At 43.5% G+C, this 20,065-nt stretch overlaps 1 protein-coding gene across 6 annotated transcripts in view; it reads left to right on the plus strand.

Annotated features, from left to right (window-relative positions):
* Positions 1-18,379, plus strand: part of TMCC3 (transmembrane and coiled-coil domain family 3) — a 71,262-nt gene extending 52,883 nt beyond the window's left edge. For 2 of the 6 annotated variants that reach the window (XM_004417961.3, XM_014779952.2), the window contains exons 2-4: positions 5,682-6,598; positions 8,852-8,987; positions 13,627-18,379. In XM_004417961.3, the coding sequence (XP_004418018.1) occupies positions 5,682-6,598; positions 8,852-8,987; positions 13,627-13,929 (1,356 nt within the window). In that variant the 3' untranslated portion in view covers positions 13,930-18,379. Of the gene's footprint in view, positions 1-1,198; positions 1,240-2,639; positions 2,724-5,681; positions 6,599-8,851; positions 8,988-10,816; positions 11,004-13,626 lie in introns of those variants that run through there. The other 4 variants (XM_087449096.1, XM_087449095.1, XM_014779962.2 and 1 more) reach the window with 4 other exon arrangements.
* The last annotated feature ends 1,686 nt before the right edge of the window (positions 18,380-20,065 follow it).

A 20,065-nucleotide genomic window follows, 5' to 3' on the forward strand; every position in this document is an offset into this window, starting at 1 on the left:
TCTTTATAAGCCTTGCTTTTCTCATAAAATATGGGGGGTGTGAAGAATATATGAAATACATGAAAAAATATTTAACGTAATTCCTGACTCATAGTAAAAGTGCTCAGTCGTTAGGGAGGCAGACTCTAGAGACAGACGGCCTGGATTTCGGTGCTAGATCTGCTGTTTACTAGCTGTGTGCCCCTGGGCAATTTACTTAACTTTTCTGTGCCTAGTTTTTTCATTTGTAAAAAGTTTTTAACAAATAAGATCCTGCACATGTCACTAACATGACATTTTTGCTCCTGGGCGTGTGGTGGGATTGTACTTCCCTGTCCTGTACCTTCCGTGAAGTTAGGGGGCGTCAGTGCGGTGAGTGGAGCAGTGACAGGTGTCTCTTCTGGAGGAAGTCTTCAGGAGCCAGTGGGCAACTCACCCGGTTCCCTGACCCTGCCATGGCCACAGGCAACACTCCAGACAGTAGAACTTCCATCACAACCTGGGTCCCTCAGCTGACTCACAGCAGTCTTGTTAACATGAGCGGACATGTCAGGACAGCAGACTTGTTAGCATAAACCATTTTTTTTAAGCCACTGAGATTTTGACATCATTTGTTACCACAGCAAAGCCTAGCACATTCTGACTGGCATACTGTGGAAACAGCCTTGAGGCTAGACTGAAGTCTGAGGCTGAAGTTAGATTTTAGCTAAAATACATAAGAGTACAGAATGTCAGCTACATTGACTTGGGCCACAAAGACGTGTGAGCGCAGTTCAGTTGGGTGAACATGCAGCTCCTTTGTAGACCTGTCTATAAAACCATGACAGCCGTTTGAAGGACCTGACCCTTTCCTTATATATAGACTGAGCTCAAGTGGCTGTACTTTAAACAAAGGTTCGTTGTATCCAGCCTTGGGACTAAGCTGGCCGTTGTCGTCTATCCCGGCGTTCTGGTCTCTCTATGCCCCTGCACCTTCTGGCCACTCTGTGACCTCCAGAGCCTCAGGGGACTCCTCCCTCAATCCACACCCTCCAGGTGTCCACAGGACCCCCCCTCCCCTTCCCCCTTTCCAGTTCTCCTGGGTGGGGGTTTGGGTGGTGTGCCTCTGCACCAACTGTCCTTCCCTTCTTATTCATTTCACTCCGGAGCTTTAGGGGTCAATATAAAAGGTCCTTGGGGTCAGCCCTCTATTGAAGCCTGAACAGTGTGTCTGAGCAGCGCCGTGATGGTGGGGCTGCGCCTGGCGTCCCGGGGAGTAAGGTGAGCTCACTTGGGGCGTTGTGCTGGAATGGAAGCTCGGATTGTTGTGGGGATGACTCAGTGTGAGGTTTTCACGTCTGTCCAGGGCTTAAGCTTTTCCTTAGCCTTTGTTCCAGAACATTGAGGTGACAGTGGAAATGTTTCTGCTGCCAGAAGGAAAACATTATTGGGAATGGCTTTTCACTAGGATGCTGGTGGTCTGTCTTTCATGTAAAGGAATAATAGCTAAATAATTCCGAGAGAGCTGAAAGAGGCTAGTAGTCATTCTTAGAAACAACATTTTTTTCTGCCAAAGTGGTAATTCAGGTTCTTTATCTTTTAAAAATTGGAAAATATGAAAGCCTAATAAAAAGAATGACTCCTCATAACCCCAGAGTGCAAAGATAACCATTGTTAACACTTGACAGCTTGTTTTCCTTTCAGTTTTTATATACAGGATATATTTTTTAATGAAATTGAGAAGATCACAATAGCAAACCTTTATTGAAACCATTCTCTGTGCCAGGAAGTCTTTAACTACTTTATACACATTATTTCATTTATTCCTCGGGACTCCTTGAAGAATCATTATCTCCATTTTACAGAAGGGGAAACTGAGGCACAGAGAGGCTAAGTCATTTTTCCAAAGTCACACAGCTCCTAAGAGTGGCGCCAAAATGGGAACCAAAGCAGTCCAGCTCCAGAGCCCAGAGTCTTGACTATTCCATGACACTCTCTCACAGTAAAGATGGCTTGGATTGCATTTCATGGAATTTTGCAGTGTTAGCTCTGAGTTGTCTGGTTCTATCTCCTTATTCTATAGATGAGGAAATCTAAGACCACAGATGTGATTTGATTTACCTGAGAACACATAGCTAGTGATTGTCAGTGCCAAAACTGGAACACACGTCTCCTGATTGCAGTCCACAGACACACTGGCTCTGGACATCTGTGAACCTGTGTCCTCCTCCCCGCGTCCCAGCCCTGAAACAGCTGTGCTGTGTAGTTGACCTCAGATTGAATGGGGGACGGGGGACTCGCATGGCTCTCTGCCCAGCGTGTGCATGAAACTTCAGTCTGTGTTCAGGGACTGTAGGGGCATCTAGTGATGATGTGTTAGCTGGCTCTGAATTATCCTGCAGAGCTAGGGCCATAAAAGGCTGAAAGGTGTGGCCCGGCAGCAGTTCTGACTTTTCACCCTCATCAGACATTTAACCAAGATTTGCTGACAAGCAGTAAGAGTGATTGATTTGAGCTTTAAGTGCTGTTGCTTGCGCCATCCTGGTCTCTCAAGGACATACCGAGCATTGTTATAATTTTAAAGTGAGCCAGAAGTCAGCCAGCCACCTGTGCTTAAACATTCCTGAGTATAAGAGGCCGTCCTGGCGCAGCAGTCCGTCAGGGAACGAGGCCATTGCGTTGAGACACCGGAGTTGGGTGGCCAGCTGCGGTGGGGACGAGAATGAAGGAAGAACAGGTGGTGACTTGCTGCTGTGTTTGGTGAGGTAAGGTCTAAAAACCTCTGTATCTTCAGGTGTTGTGTGGACGTCTCAATAGAGAATACCAAACAGGTATTTGTTTTTTTAATAATTTAATCTGATTTTATCTGAGTTTCCGGAGGGCAAGAACAAGTTCTTAAGAATCTCACCAACAACATGGAGCGAAAAAAGACAAGAGTACATGATATATTAGTCAAAGTGAATGTATCCTGTTAGAAGTCAGGTTTGTGGGTATACCTGGAGGTGGGGTGACGTCGTCATGATTGAGGGGGAGTGAGTGGAGCATCTATTCTGTGTTTTTAGCTGGGTCCTGATTGCACAGTGTGTTCAGCTTGTGAAAATTCACTGAGTTTTATCCTTATTAAATGTGCTCTTTTCTGTGTGTAAATTTTATTTCAATTAAAGTTTAAAGGTCCTTCTCTGTATTTGTATATCTTGTTGCACATTTATCCTCAGAAAGTCTCTGTTTAGTTGAATCAGTTTGAAATGCTGTTGAATTTATTACCTAGGTGTTGGGAAAACCTCTCTACCTGGAATTATCAGGTCTGTATGGGCAGAACTTCCAAGGTCATTTTTGAGTCTATTAAAATGTATCCTAGATGACTTTAGTGTAGACTCTCCTGGAATAAAGAATGATGTCACTTTAGTTCAGCAGACATGTATTGATGGCCTCCTGTGAGTAAGGGACAATGCTAGCACTGCAGGCTAGGTACAGGTGTGGCCCCATCTCACCTCTGAAGGAGCCTGCACTCTGGCGGTTAAAGTCCACAGATGAGTGATAAAGGAGGAGTAACGTGGTGCCACAGAAGCACAGAGGATGACAGAAAGGAGAGGCAGCTTTCCATCAGGACTAGGAGAAGCTTCATGGGAAAAGTGGCGTTTGAAATGGATTGTAAAGAATATGCAGGATTTTGATAAGCAGAAGTGGATGGGTGGCAGGCATTGCGAATATCATACGTACGAGGAAATCCATAGGAAATTCACATACATTCTGGGAACTTTGGGTTGTATGGTTCACTTAAGATGAATGGCATCCATTAGGTGCAAGGTGAGGCCTGAGAGGTAAGTTAAGGCCTTACAATGGCCAGGTTGTATTATTGAATTTGGGAGGCATTAGGGAGCCAAAGAAAGTTTCTGAGAAGTAGAGTAGCATAATCAGATGGGATATATCCAGTGAAATCAGATTTCCAGCCTTGTGATTGTACAGTTACTATTAATTACCCTCTCTGCCCAAAATAAACATTTCCTGGGTTTAGTGCATTCTTTGTCACTGTCATTTGAGCCCATTTCTGTTTGGGTCCACTAGTGAGCCAGAGGTCCATAGCTTCCTTGAGCCTCCTGTGGTCGTCTCTCTAGGACTTGAAGATGATTACGTACCTTCTTTAGTCCCCACACCTGTCCTTCCCTCTTGACCAGGTGAAGTCACAGTTCCTCTCTCCTGTTTTCACACATCGTATTTTCTAGTCTTGTAGTGATTTGGCATTTATTTCCTTCCAGCCTTTTCTGTGTCGTGCTTTTCTGCCAGATAAAACAAGCAGTGTCTCTTATTCGTGGCAGAATTGTGTGTGGGAAGACTGGAGCCAAAGATAATGTTAACAAACTTTTATGAGTTGTGAAGGACACCTGACCCACCACGCTGGGATTGTGTCCCACTGGCCATTGGGCTCCCTTCTCTGCAGAAAAGCACTGAGTAGGATTTTTCATGTGTCAAAGTGTTGTCAATCCTCCTTGTTGGAAACGATCCACATTCGAGTCTGGCTCACTTGGGCAGTATGAGGTCTGTTAAGTTATCATTTTACTAATTTTTTGCTAGGTCAACCTACTATCTCCTAAAAAAAGAGTAACTTGTGCTGAGTATTGTCTTGTCTCCCATTCGATTTCTACTGAGACTGTATCAAAGCATTGCTCTAATCAAAGTGTTGTTAACTTGACAAATAAGATGCTTCAGTTTAGAGCTTGACAAATAAGATGCTTCAGTTTAGAGCTTAGGAATCTTTGTTTAGAGATTGTGTTCAGAATCTACAAAGACCCGTTTTTAGTCCTCTGGGGACACTAGTAGTAGAGAGTCCTGATGTGGCAAGAGGACCAGAGTTAAGGTGACTTGGATTCAAATCCTGGCTCTTTAAGTCTCCCTTTCTAGCTGTTATATGGATTTGACATATTCTTTGCCCCGGATGGTAGTGGGCATCTACCCAGACAACCCATGTAGACATGCACAGTGCTTGGCACACAGACTACATCTGCATTTCCCTTTTAGAGCACAAACTAGTCCCCCCACCCCGCTTTGCCGGGATACTTAATGATACTTTGCATCCTTTTCTCCAGTTGGCCCTTGAGTAAGAAAGCTATTTTACGTGGTCTTAGAATTATCACTGTTGTGTTTTTTAATCACTGTGGTTGTGGTTTGGGGTTGTTTCCACATCAAAATACTGTTGTTGTATCACTCAGTTATTAAAATTAATCTTGCACCATATTATTCTGTCACGTCTGTTTAATGATTCAGTTAAGAGAATAATTTCTTGTGTTGATAAATGTACCTGCTGGAACTTTACATTTTTTTTTTCTTTTTTCATTATCCCTCTGTTAAATGATTGAGTTCTGAGTTGGATGCATTTCCTATAAGCGAGAAGTTCACAGTGAATGGGGCATGGCAGGCATCCCAGTTATACCTGGACACTTTGGGAAGCCAGAACTGACTGGCAACTGAAAGTTATCGTCTAGTAAGATAGAAAATTGGATACCCTGGGAGATCTGAATCTCACAGTTGGTTAGTATACAGGGATGCAGGAAAGAGTTGAACTATCCTGTATTCAGCTTGAGAGGATACTAGGGAGTTTTTATCTTGTGAACACTTGGAGTTTGAAAATCTGGCGCTTAAAGTATGTCTGTGTGTGCACAGATTCTGTCACAGCAGTTGTCTCTCTGACTTCAAATCTGAAAGTGCTCCTTCCCTGTCTCTCTCAGGTAGACCGTCATGACATGAATACCCTAAGCTTGCCCCTCAACATACGCCGAGGGGGGTCAGACACCAACCTCAACTTTGACGTCCCAGATGGCATCCTGGACTTCCACAAGGTCAAACTCAGTGCAGACAGCCTGAAACAAAAAATCCTAAAGGTAACAGAGCAGATAAAAATCGAGCAGACGTCCCGCGATGGGAACGTGGCAGAGTATCTGAAGCTGGTCGGCAGCGCAGATAAGCAGCAGGCTGGCCGTATCAAACAGGTCTTTGAGAAGAAGAATCAGAAATCGGCTCACTCCATTGCCCAGCTGCAGAAGAAGTTAGAACAGTATCGTAGAAAGCTCAGGGAGATCGAACAGATTGGAGCCTCCAAAAGCTCAAAGGACATTTCCAAAGACAACCTGAAGGACATCCAGCATTCTTTGAAAGATGCCCAGGCCAAGTCTCGAACTGCTCCCCACATCATGGAGAGCAGTAAATCGGGCATGCCAGGGGTGTCCTTCACTCCGCCTGTGTTTGTCTTCAGTAAGTCCAGAGAGTTTGCCAACTTGATCCGGAATAAGTTTGGTAGCGCCGACAACATTGCTCACTTAAAAAATTCGTTAGAGGAGTTTAGGCCCGAGGCGAGTGCCCGGGTCTACGGGGGCAGCGCGACCATTGTGAACAAACCCAGGTATGGCAGCGACGATGAGTGTTCGAGTGGCACGTCGGGCTCTGGCGACAGTAATGGGAACCAGTCGTTCGGCGCTGGCGGAGCTGGCACGCTGGACAGCCAGGGGAAGCTCGCCATGATCCTGGAGGAACTGCGGGAGATCAAGGACACGCAGGCACAGCTGGCCGAGGACATCGAGGCGCTGAAGGTGCAGTTTAAGAGAGAATACGGTTTTATTTCTCAGACCCTGCAAGAGGAGAGATACAGGTATTTCATACTTCTTTTAGAAGCATCAGTTACTAATTGCAGAGCGATTGTCTGCTTGAAAATGATATGCTAATGGTTGTGTTTTGCATAAACATGGATATGGATCAAAAGGCATTTAGGAATCAATAGATCTTTCCAAACTTCATGATTCTAAGTTTTATAATTTGTGACATAGTTTAGAGAAAGACATTATACATGTGGTACCATTAAAATATCACTGTATAGTCTATGACTCGTGCGTATTAAGCTCCTGACTTGGTAGACTTCTGTTATAAAGTCCTGTTGCAGTAATTCATAGATCTCTATTTGATTTCCCTCTATAATAACTGTCAAGTAAAAAACTAATTCATTGTCCAAGGTAGGTTTTATTTGGTACATCAGTCTTTATATAGTGTATGTTTTTTATGTACTGTATTTTGCTTATCAAACTTTTCACCCTAAATGAAGAGCTTTCAAAAGAAATCTTAAGATTAAAGTATAAATTCAAATCTTGTAGATTATATTAGCTAATTTTATTTTATTTTATTTATTTATTTTTTAATTTTATTTATTTATTTTTTCCCCCAAAGCCCCAGTAGATAGTTGTATGTCATAGCTACACATCCTTCTAGTTGCTGTATGTGGGACGCGGCCTCATCATGGCCGGAGAAGCGGTGCGTCGGTGCGCACCCGGGATCCGAACCCGGGCCGCCAGCAGCGGAGCGCACACACTTAACCGCTAAGCCACGGGGCCGGCCCTATATTAGCTAATTTTAAAAGGTGTTGTGTAGGCTGGCTTTTATGTGCTTATAGCTTATTAATGAAAAGTGTATATGCCCCCAAATGAGGGGATTTTCCACCATTTTACCAATTAAAAGATCCCCCAAAAGTTTTCTGATCAAAATGAATATGTTAACTTCTAGATATGTAGATGAAAAAGTGCATGCCTATTACATAGTATAGAATTTAAATTTTAAATTTAGCTTACATGTTGTTTTATATCTGATATATGGTTTTATATATGTGTTAATTTAGAAATGTGGCTTTTTTCAGCTCTAATATTTTGTGAAACAAATTTTTTAAACTTCCCACATACATCTTTGACTTTGATTTCTTTGTCACATCAGAACTATTTTTGAGTCACAGCTTTTCCAGAGAGTATTGACTTTAATTCCATCCGAATGGTTTGGGGTACAGTACTCTTTGGATCCAAATTTCATTCCAAGTCACAAATATCCATTTACATAAATTTAGGACAGTTTTTCTCATTTGTCATATAGTTGTGTTTGTCATCTCCATAATTTAGCCTCTCACTCTGTTGCTTACTTTAAGAGATCTTTAAAAGGCTTGTTTGCAACACCAACATTGGACACCTATGAAGTCCTCCCTGACTTCGTTAAATCTGTATTAAGCTTTTTTGGTCTCATTTTTTTTAAATGAGTCTATCAGGTGACCTATATAAGCATCTGAAAATGGCACTGATAGAAGTCATTCTAGGCTAATGCATCTTCCCCAAATAGTGCTTCCTGTTTCAAAATAAGGAATATAAGCTTTCAAATACGAGACAACTCCATCTTCTCTGAGATGGGTGAGGGATAGGAATGGGAATCTGTGATTCTGCTACTTTATATTTGGGCTTTTGGAAATGCCACCTGATAAGCCATCTATGGTTTGTAACAAGCTTCATTTTTTATTGGCATTTAAGTTCCAAGAGCTGAAAAACGTGTTCAGAATCTGTGTGTGCACTGGGAAATAGTGTAATTGGTGCCAGTGTAGAAGTTGGTTCTTTCCTTATGGGCTCTCTGGCACCTGAGAGCTGTGGCCGCGAACCACTAGGCGTTGTGGGGGCAGAAGAGGGAGAAGCACCAGGATGCCAGCGGGTCCTTGTCTTGAGCAGGATCCAGACAGCCCTGTCTTCTGATGGGCCCTGGTGAATGCGCCAGCTGACGAGGTCTGTCCCGTCATCACCGCAGCCAACCAAGGTGCTCATCTTATGTGGGTGGAAAGGCTAGATTTGGTTTGCAGGAAACCTCAGTGGTGAGGACAGAGAGTTGAGACTGCAGAGACCAGTCCTTGCTAGAGCCGGAATTCAGTGTTACCCAAAAGCGTGTTCCTCAAAGCTGGCCTTGTTCTTTTGGAAACACAGTCTGTCAGGGGATGAAAACAAACCAAGGGGCACTGGCGGGGATGAGATATAAAGGATGTCATTCTAGAATGTGCTGTTAGAAGACCTTTGAAATGTCATGCTCAGACTCGGCTCCTCTCTTTGCAAAGGTATGAGCGATTGGAAGACCAGCTCCATGACATGACAGACCTGCATCAGCACGAGACGGCCAACCTGAAGCAGGAGCTAGCCAGCATCGAGGAGAAGGTGGCCTACCAAGCCTACGAGCGCTCGAGGGACATCCAGGTACCTTTCCTCTGACGTTAGATGCTCACACGGCTCTTCCCAGCCTTTAATCCATTGACCAAACTAAGTGCATTACCCCTAAGCCCTAAAGGATTTCTGGCACATGGAGCAAAATGTCTTCTCTGTACAAACATTTCTTCTCTACCTTGTTAACCCCATTAGCTCATGTTACAGATGTCACTGAGTAAAGAAGCTATTCTCTCTGTGTACTTTCTGCCTAAATTAGTTAACAAATATTTATTATCCATCACCTATACCCTACTCTCCCCAGCAACACCAGAATTTTAAAAAATTTTAAAACATGAGACAAACCTTGCCTTCGAGAAGCTTACTGCCTAGACGGGGAGTCAGGAGTAGCCCAACTGCCAAAGAGCTCAAGACAACATGAACAAGGGTCAGATTACACAGCGTGGACCCTGAGAGCCCAGAAATTTAGTCATGCAGTGCCCAACAAGTTATGGACTGGTGGGGCCATTGGTCATTTAGTGGTCAGACATTGGGTTTCAGTCCCAGGTCTGCCGTTTACCAGCCGTGTGGCCCTGAGCAAGCCTTGAGTCTGTTTGCTCATGTGTAAAATAATTGCTTTCAGATCTGTAAGAATTTCAAGCACTTGAGTGCATACCACGTGCCAGGCACCAGCAAAACACTTTCCATGTCTCTTTTTTTTCCCATTTACTCCTCACAACAACCCTTTAAGACAGTTCCTACTATTCTCCCCATTTCTCAGATGTGAAGACCAAGGCACAGAGAAGTTAAGGGTCTTGAACAAGGTCTTGCATATAGTCCTTGAGTCATGGATGTGAATGAATGTCGGAGAAGATGGGACTTGAAGGGATGGGTAGGACCCGGATGGGTGGAAGGAAGAGATGATTGGATCAGTATAAACAAGGGCATGTTCCAGTATTACGAGCTGTTAGTGCTGCAGTGAAACTACCCTGGGCTGCTCGAGTGCCTTTTTAATTGATTTATTTTGCTATTAGAGAGTCTCCCCACCCCACCCCCCAGTTTTATTGAGATATAATTGACATACAACTTTGTATTAGTTTAAGGTGTACACCATAATGATTTGATTTTTGTATGTATTGTGAAATGATCACTCCAATAAGTCTAGTTAACATCCATCACCTCACACAGTTATAATTTTTTTTTCTTGTGATGAGAACTTTTAAAATCTACTCTCTTAGCGACTTTCAAATGTATAATACAGTATTGTTAATAAACTATAGTCACCAAACTGTACATTACATCCCCAGGACTTACTTATCTTGTAACTGGAAGTTTGTACCTTTTGACTACTTTCACCCATTTCTCCCACCCCTCACCCCCGACCTCTGCAACCACCAATCTGTTCTCTGTATCTATGAGTTCGATTTTTTTAGATTCCACGTATAAGTGAGATCAAACAGTATTTATCATTCTCTGACTTATTTTACTTAGCATAAGCCTCCTATGTCATAAATGTCAGGATTTCTTTCTTTCTCATAGCTGCATAATATTCCATTGTATACGTATACCACGTTCTCTGTATCCATTCATCCATCAATGGACACTTAGATTGTTTCCATGTCTTGACTGTTGTGAATAATGCTGCAATGAAGATGGGGGTGCGGAGATCTCTTCTAGATACTGATTTCCTTTCCTTTGGGTAAATACCCAGAAGTGGAATTGCTGGATCATATAGTTCTATTTTTAACTTTTTGAGGGGCCTCCAAACTGTTTTCCGTAGTGACTGCACCAATTTACATTCCATTGATCACCTTTTTTTAAAGAACAAAAAAGTGTACTCTTCAAGTAGAGCTCAGCTTCATTTTTACAAATTTTCTCTGTAGGCAGTGGTCATTTTCTCCAGCCCCACCTTTACGAGGGAGAAAACTGAGATGGAGAGAGAGATTTCTCCCGCAGCGTGTGAGCTGGAGTCTCAGCTGCCCACATTTTGTTCCCCTCTGTGGCAAGGGCTGAGCCTGTGCTAACCCGTCATGTACTTGGACAATTCTGGGACCCAGAGCATCAGAGCTGGTAGGAAATGTTTTTCTCTGAGGACCGTGGAGCAGAGGACACTTGGGGGATTTCTGTCTCTGTTCTGGGTTAGGAGACTTAGCTTTACCACTGACTGGTTTGAAAAATGTGAACCCATTTAAACATTAAATATTGCCAGGTAAACCATACAGTCAGTTTTGTTAGATCATTCTATTTTAGAACATGTATGGGATTCCACTGGATCATATCTGAATATATGGTTTTCTTATTTAGGGGATAATTTGCATTAATATTGTTATACAAGGGGACAGGCCAGTACAGATGATAGTAGCTGTTGCCCACAGGGAGGCAAGGGTGGTATGGTATTAAGCAATTGAGTTTTGTTTTTTTTTTTAACTCTGAATTCCCAATTAAAAGGGTTAAAGATAATCCTAGCCTCTTTTCTCATCTCCAATAAATTAAATACTGGACCCAAGGAAGTACTAAAGATTGTGAGGCTGAATATCTCTTAGTGGGAGCTTGGACCCACGAAGGTTCGAAATTTCCTTGCAATTCACTACTTAGTTTTCTTGGAGTTTTCTTTTGGTAAAACGTTTGACAGAAATTCTAAGGCAATTCTAGGATCAGTCTACTTATGTATGTAATTCATTTACCCAGTCCGAGATTAATGAATATGCCTAAAATGTTGATCTTTTGTCTTGTTCTGTCACCTTTTCCATGCCATGCCTAAAATGAAGGAAACCTTGGGCCCAAGTAGTTGAGAAAAAAAAATGCATGATTTCTGGGGCACGTGCCTATTGTTGTCTAAACGTGTCACTGTTTAGAATGTAAAGGTCTGAAGAAGTTTTACCTTTTTTGTTGGTAGCCTGTGTAATGAAAGTTACTATAGTAACAGAGGACCTTGCTCTTTGGCCCATAGAGAATATTCAGCAGAAGAAAAGCAAATCAGTGCTGGAGCCATTATGCTGGTTTAAAACCTGAAAAGATGACTGTCTTTATTTGTGTTGAGCAAACACATATTGGTAAATGAGTTAGCGGGCTAGTGAACAAAATGGGGCTCGTTGAACTGCCTCTAGTTAGGTTCTTTTCTCCCAAGAGGCGTAGGGTTTGCTCCCTCAAGCCTCACAGCCCGTTACTGGCGCCCGGTCTCTGGAGCATTCAGCCAGAGTGTAGCCCCTGCTGCGTGCCTGGCGCTGGCTCCGAGCCAGGGCTGACAGCAGCAGCAAGATGCGCCTCATCCCCATCCTCAGGCAGCTGTGGTCTCTTGATTGGGGAGGAGGGCTAGAGGGAGACTTGACCTGGTCTGATGGGTTCAGGAAGGCTTCCTTCAGCACGTGACAGTTGAGGTGAGACCTGAAAGGCGAATGGGAGATCCGCAGCTGAAGAGGGGAGGGACCTGGAAGGCATGCATTTCAGGCACAGTACACAGCATGTGCAAAGGCCCAAACATGCCCCTTTCAGAACTTTAAAAAGCCAGTATGGCTAGAACACGGTCAGCGGGGCAGGGGGCTGGCATTAAGTGAAGGAGGAGAGAGTGGCTAGGCCTGGGCCATGCAGGGCCTCAAAGGATCATGTTAAAGATTTGAAAGGTTTTATGAAAAGGGATGATATCAGATAAGCATCTTTCAAAGATCACTTGGGCTGCTGTGTGGAAAATGGATTCACTGGGGTTGAGGAACAAGAGGGTGTAGAGAAGTTAGTATAAGGTTATTGCAGGCAAGAGGTCCTGGGGGCTTTGAGTTGGGGTGGTGACTGGGAGGGGAGAGAAATGGATCAATTGAGATAGATACTGGGTGTTGCACCGATGGGGCTAGATGATGGATTAGATGAGAGGGGTGCCAAGGAATGCCTCTCAGGCTTCTGGTGTGAGGGACTAGGTGGATAATGGTGCTAAGAAAGGAACACTGGAAGGGAAACAGGGTTGATGGCAGGTGGGGGGATAGGTGCAATACATGAATCCACATTTGGACATGTTGCCTTGGAGGTGCTTTTAAGAAGCTCAGATGTAGATGTCAAGGAGGCATGTGAGTCAGTCTCAGAAGAGATGGCTGGGCTAGAGATACACTCGGAGTCCTCTGTGTCTCAGTAGTTGAAGCCTTGGAAGGAACGAGATCTAGGGACAGCGTCCTGAGGAAGGCAGCGTTCAAAGAGCAAGCGAAAGCGGAGTTGCCCCACAGTCAGTCCTGTCCCCTCCCTTCTCCCTCCATCCTAGGATGCCCATAGACCTGAGCAGTGGAGATAGGGACTAGCCATTGGAGATACCACCTCCTCCATGGCTGGAGGTAGTCAGCTGTCACAAAATGGAACCCCACCCCTCCTCTGGTTTGTCCCTGACGGTACCAACAGATGCCAATATTTTATGCACTTTATTTCAAATATGGATGGAGTCAAAATGCTTAACCATGATTCCTCATTTATAGTATTTCATGGTTGCTACACGTACTCATTCTGTCCATGAAGAGCAGGACAAAATGAGCCTTGCGATTCCGGTTTTGCTTCTTTGTCTGTCATCACTGTCATCGTCATTGTCATTTCGGCTATTTGAAGCTGCCTGGGCATCAAGCGTTCTGAGCTGGGGGCCTCCGTGCACGTCCGAGCACGCGCTCACGTGTTGCCCGTGATCTCAACAGCGTTTGACCCTCGCTCTCCCTCTTGCCCACAGGAAGCCTTGGAATCCTGCCAGACGCGCATCTCTAAGCTGGAGCTCCACCAGCAGGAGCAGCAGGTCCTGCAGACGGACGCCGTGAGTGCCAGAGTGCTCCTGGGGAAGTGCATCAACGTGGTCCTGGCCTTCATGACTGTCGTCTTGGTGTGCGTGTCCACCATCGCGAAGTTCGTCTCGCCCATGATGAAGAGCCGCTTCCACATCCTGGGCACCTTCTTTGCTGTGACGCTTCTTGCAATATTTTGTAAAAACTGGGACCATATTCTGTGTGCCGTAGAAAGGATAATAATACCAAGATGAAGACCACTGGTTCCTGTCCTCAAGTTCTTTTAAGTTTTTATTTTAAAGAAAACTCTGTGCATACTGCCAAATTTTAAAATGGAGGGTTGTGCCGACTGAACATTACGAGAGGACTGGGCTGTGCGTTGTAAATAACCGTGATTCTCTTCACTCGGTAGCAGTTGCCAGCTCAGCCCTGTACTTGGTTAACGTGACTCTGTTTCAGAGTTCTCCCCATGTTGCTCTTTGCCTTAATCAGACCAGATTTCCTGCCCACCTGATAGCCTAGCTTGGTAAACTTCTGGTCATTGAGCATTTGGCACAATTAGTAACCCAGAAGAAAAGGGATTTTAAATCTCTCTCTCTCTCTTAAATCTCTATGAAAATTGAGCTTTACTATTGCTAGTGGTGCATTTTCTCTGAGTCCTGTGTGTGGCACGACTTGGGGAAGGGAAAGAGCACAGACGTTGGCTGTGTTGAACACTTGTGGCCCATGGAAGTACAGGAAATCCCGAGTAATCCATCCCACTTGTCCAGAGACAACCATAGGTCCCATATGTACCCAGTGTCCACAGTGCTCAATTGTGTGTGACTCTTCGTAACATGGAAATCTTATAGCACACCTGTTTATCCATCCAAGTGTTCTGTTGCACTTTCAATGGTAAGACGCAAGGATTTATGAATGGGGCTTTGCCTTCCTACACCCAGGGAGCCGCACACCTGATTTCATCTTAATAGGCCAGCAATTGCCCCTTCAAAGCATGCAGAAATGCTTCCAAATACCTCCTCAAACTGTGGTTTTAATGTTGATTTGAGGTCCTGCAAGCACTACTCTGGATGTTTGTGTTTCAGCAAATCTCAGTTGTGATAAACCCCCTTTGAGGATGTGATTCACTTTCTGTGATTCACTTTATTCACAGGTCTGCAAGGGATTGCAAAGCTTACTCAGTAGATGAAAACAAATGATGCTCATCTTGCAGGTTTTTTCCTCTAGGAAGGAGAAGAGAATCCTAGTTTATTAAACTAACGTGCACTGAGGTAGGGGCCCTGGAAGCAGGAAGAAGAGGTGACGTGTGGTCTGAGTGGGTGGCAGCCAGCTCAGTGGAGCAACTCACCTGGATGAAGATGGAGAGGGTCCTCTTAGGACCCTGGAAGACCAGCAGGAATAAAATAAATTAGATCCAGTGTCTGAGCCAGGCATGCCACCTGCTCTTAAGATCTTACTGAAAATAAGTTCTAAGGTAATAGAGTGGCCACGCTTCCACTGAGGTGAGAGCATTCAAAAGTTGGCAACTTTGACCTCTTTTGAGAATACCATTCACTGTCTTCAGCCCAGATGACACTTCCCTTTAAATCTCTGTCTCTTGTACATAACAAAAAGGAAACATCGAAGATTTTAATGGAAACTGCTGTTCAGCCCCTCCTCCCACCACCCCACCCCCGCCTGTCATCTGAAGGCGTAAAGATACATGTTAGTGTATGTTTTCTTCCAGAAAACATCGGATTGCCCAGATTTGAATTAAGTGCAATATTTTGCAAACAGCTGCTGTTAGGGAAATCTCCTGAAAAAATGTGACAGTGTGCCATGGTTTGAGAGGAGAGAACAGCCAAGCATTTGGTACAAGTCCAGTGTGTGTGAGACTCATACAACTCAAGCTTTCTTTTTTTTTTTTTAAGTTTACAATTCAGTGGCTTTAGTAAATTCATAAACATGCAACTATCCAATTCCATATCTAACTCAAGCTTTTTAAAGTAATAAACATCATTTCGTGAAATCTTTGGCTATAAAGTATTTTGGGTTCAGGGAAGAGGGACTTACTAGTCCCACCTCCATCTCATGGCCGTGTCGGACTGCCTGGGTCTCCCAAGTTGCCTGTGAATACACTGTGATACATCAAATCCAGGGGACAGAAAAGGGTCCCAGGCCCAGAGGAGGAAGGGAGAAGAATGGTGTGCTTCCTTTTGCTTCTGTATTTCAGTGGCCAGCATCCCCCTTTCTCTGTGGGCATTAGTCTCCGTGTGGGCTGAGGGCTGGGTGTATCTTACACCCCCAAAATAAGCTGAGTCCTGGGTAGGCTCCTCTTGATCTCTCTGAATCTTTCTGAGGCACTTCGGACGTGCCAGGGTTGAGGTGGATGTAGATGCTGCTGTTAGTTTAGAGAGAAGGAGCTTTCTAGCCCTTGATGTCGAGGGCTCCAGGAGGATCCGAGAAGACTTGGGCCTCCTTCTCAGGTCCCACACTCCACTCCTCACTCAGCCTAGCAAGTTTGCTTTCACACTTGCCAGACCTGCGATCGGTGTGTCTCCTCCCCAGTGGGAGAAGTGGAGAAGAAAATGGAAAGGAGCACATTCCGCCCCCTCCAGTCTGGAGCTGTTAACAGAAGCTGCTAGAAACTGGCTCTCTTCAGAAATATTGTAGAGTCTGAATCAACCCACCTGATCATGAATTCTTTTTAAAGAATTCATATTTCCAGTGATTCTCATTAGATGTCAAATAACCTTGTTTTCACTTGGATATGCTCAGCCTACATGGCATATTTATTTTAGAGTCTTGCTGAAAGTTCATGAATCTTTTTAATAAGATGATATAGTCCAAGGAGACTTGTACTCTCTGTAGTTTTGATTCTCTTCTTAAGGAATAAACCCCCCTGCTGCTTGTTTTCGTCACTGTGTAAGGTGATTAAATAGAATTTTATAAATATACAATTAAAAATAGTGATCTAGCTATGACATATCCTGGAATTGGGTATTTAATTTACATTTAAGCCAACTAATCCTTTTTCCCCACCTTTTATTGGTAGTAAACAACTTGTGCGTACCTAAGGATGAAAACCAGCTGTTGGACGAGTGAGCCCCTGTGCTCTCAGTGAACACTGAGTGATGGAAGATGCTGGACATTGGATTCTAGCACTGGGTTTTTTTGTGATGTATTATTTTCATGATCACTGGGGTAATGATAGTTTGCTGAGCACAAAACAAAAACCTAAAAATACTCTCTTGTGGGTTTTGAATTGGTTAGTCCAGCTTATATTTTGAGTATGATTAAGCCAGAACAAATCATCCCCCCGCCCTGAAAAAAATTCAGACCTGCAATGAAGCAGCAAACAAAAGTACTCCACTGCTGATTTTGGACAATGAAAGCAGGATTAGTCCCAAGTTTCTAGCTTGTCCCATTTGGTGGTTTTGCTTATGTAGTTGCCGTAATCTATTGATGGACTGAAATCTTCTGAAACTCCTCCCCTTTTCAGTTCAGCCCATAATGTTATTATCCCTGTCTGTCAATGGGCATCCATGTGATTTTAGCCTTTCTGCTTTGTCACTCTTGTTTTCATTTACATATTGTCCCACTATGTATGTTTATTGCCTTGTCATTTCTCTAGCACATCAGGTTTAATTATGGGTTCAATAATTTAATTATGGGTTCAATAATAGCGACGGGAAGCAGCTTCCCTTGGGCAACTTTACTTTTGTCTTTTTTGTTTGGATTTTAAATACCAAATTATTTTGCATCAAATGGGAATGTTTTTGTATTGAATCCAAGTCTAGTTGTATTGGCTTGGAAAAACACTTAAATATACTTATTGATATGAATGTGTGATTAAACAATCTATTTGCATATTTCTATAATTTTGAGGAACGGGGGGTGGGACAAAATGGCATTATTTAAAATTCGAGGCTTTATCTGGAAAGAGTTATTTCAAGAAGTGTTGCACGTGTGCTAAGGAAGGAGTCAGTCTAAAAGGATAAATCACTGAAAAGAATGATATTGGCTTGTTCACATCAGAAGTAGTTAAGAAGCCAAAAAAAAAAAAGGTACAATTAATAAGAGTTTGGCAGGGGCCAGCCCCGGTGGCCTAGTGGTTAAGTTCGGCACATTCCACTTCTGCAGCCCGGGCCCGATTCCCGGATGCGGACACATACCACTCGTCTGTCAGTGGCCGTGCTGTGGTGATCGCTCACGTACAAAAAAAAGAGGAAGATTGGCAGCAGATGTTAGCCCTGGGCGAATCTTCCTCAGGCAAAAAAAAAAAAAAAAAGAGTTTGGTAACCCTAAGATATAAAGCAGAACTAACCTATAATTTTCTAAAGTCAGTACAATTCTCTGTTTATAAGAAGCTGGAAAGTAATGTACTGGATTGTTTTAGGAATGATTTGTGTATTGCAGTTTTAATTTATTTCAAGCTTGTCTGCTGTGTTTGTCCTAAGAAATGTTTCAACAAAATGTGCTCTCAGTTTAAGATCGGTTTAGGCAGTGGTTAGCAGCTCTGCAAGTAGAAACTGGAAATGTTTATTGTGAGGTCCGTTGCAGAATTTCCATTTTGTGGGATACTGTGTAGTTTCATGTCAGCCTAAAATTGTAAATTCTTTGTAGGTCTTCACCCCATTCAAAGCAGGAGCCGTTATTTTTTTAAACAAACACTTGATGTTAGCTTTGATGTTAAAATAAAGAGCTAGATTTCTTAAATTTTCACATTTGTCAGAGCCCATCTCAATAGCAGACTTGTTTGTGTGCATATAATCAATTTTTTCAATAGACTTTTTTAGAGCAGTTTTGGGTTCAGGGCAAACTTGATCAGAAGGTACAGAGATTTCCCATATACCTCCTGTCCCCACACATGCATAGCCTCTGCTACCATCAGCATCCCCCACGAGAGAGTACATTTGTTACATTTGATGAACCTACATTAACAGGTCATTATCACCCAAAGTCCGTAACTTACATGAGGGTTCACTCTTGTACATTCTGTGGTTTTGGACAATATATGTATAGTGACATGTATCCACCATTATAGTATCATACAGAGTGGTTACACTGCCCTAAAAACCTGTGCTCCACCTATTCATTTCTCCCCCCCACCGTAATCAATTTTTTAACTGATTTCAAGTCTATTCTATAAGTTGTCTGTGTGATGTGCAACCTGTTCCTCAAGCCCTAAGGCAGGAGGATGGTTTATTCACAGTCAGTACCTGGCCAGCTGGGAAACGTGTCCTAGTGTTGTGGAAAGAATCGTGGAAGGACACCGAGGACGAAGCAGGAGCCATCATGAGCTGGAGTGAGAAAGACAAGAACAAGGAGATCGGTGCCGAGACGCGTGTGCACGCAAGAGTGAGCAGACCCTCTGACTGAAGCAGGCTATTGAGTGGGGTCTCATTTGTGTGGTGCTCCGGTGTTTACACGGCACGTTAGTTTTGTAGTGCGGTCCTTATCTGAACCAGTCCTGTGGTGTAGGCATCATCCGCCCTGTTATGTGGATGAAGTTGAAGCTCAGACACTTGCGCTTTTCCCGCGGTCCTAGCTAGTGAAGGCGGGACTCAGGACTCGGCCTTGTCCTGATTCTGCCTTTTTAGTCCTCTGCTTCCGGTCACCTCCAGGTCCTGGGCAATTTCCTCCATTGGTCATCCAGGAGCCACCTGGCCCAAATAAAATAACTAGAATGCTTAGATGATACACTGTTTCATACAGTGTATACATACAGTGTATTTATGAATACACTGATTCATAAATACACTGTTCCATTCCTTGCCCGGGAAAGTAGAGCCTATTTGAATCTTTGGAAATCTCATGGGAATTTCTCATGGGAAATCCACTGTTATTTTGTACACACATTGTCATTTGATGTCTGAAGATGTAAATATAGAAAATGGAAGTGATTGCATTAAATGTGTGTTCAGCCCAGCATATTCCCAAATGTTGCTTTAGGGAAGACTCCTTATCAAGTCTATTTCCTTAATAAAGAGATGGGGGAAAAGTTTGTTTAGTCGGGTTCTAGCTAATAATGAAAGATACTGCTATAGAAAAAGTAATGCTGGGCCGGCCCCGTGGCTTAGTGGTTAAGTGTGCACGCTCCGCTGCTGGCGGCCCGGGTTCGGATCCCAGGCGCGCACCGACACACTGCTTCTCCGGCCATGCTGAGGCCGTGTCCCACATACAGCAACTAGAAAGATGTGCAGCTATGACATACAACTATCTACTGGGGCTTTGGGGGAAAAAATAAATAAAAATTATAAAAAAAAAAAAGTAATGCTTTCCAATTTTGAATAATGTAGGGACTCCTAATAGAAAAAATTTTCTTGGACACCTGAGAATGTCCATAGTCACAACATGACAAAGTACTAAAAGCCTTAATAGTAATTCATAATAATAGCTTTTCTTAAT

Source organism: Ceratotherium simum, chromosome 25 (assembly GCF_057802395.1).
Source record: "Ceratotherium simum simum isolate JZ-2026a chromosome 25, ASM5780239v1, whole genome shotgun sequence".
NCBI lineage: Eukaryota > Metazoa > Chordata > Mammalia > Perissodactyla > Rhinocerotidae > Ceratotherium > Ceratotherium simum.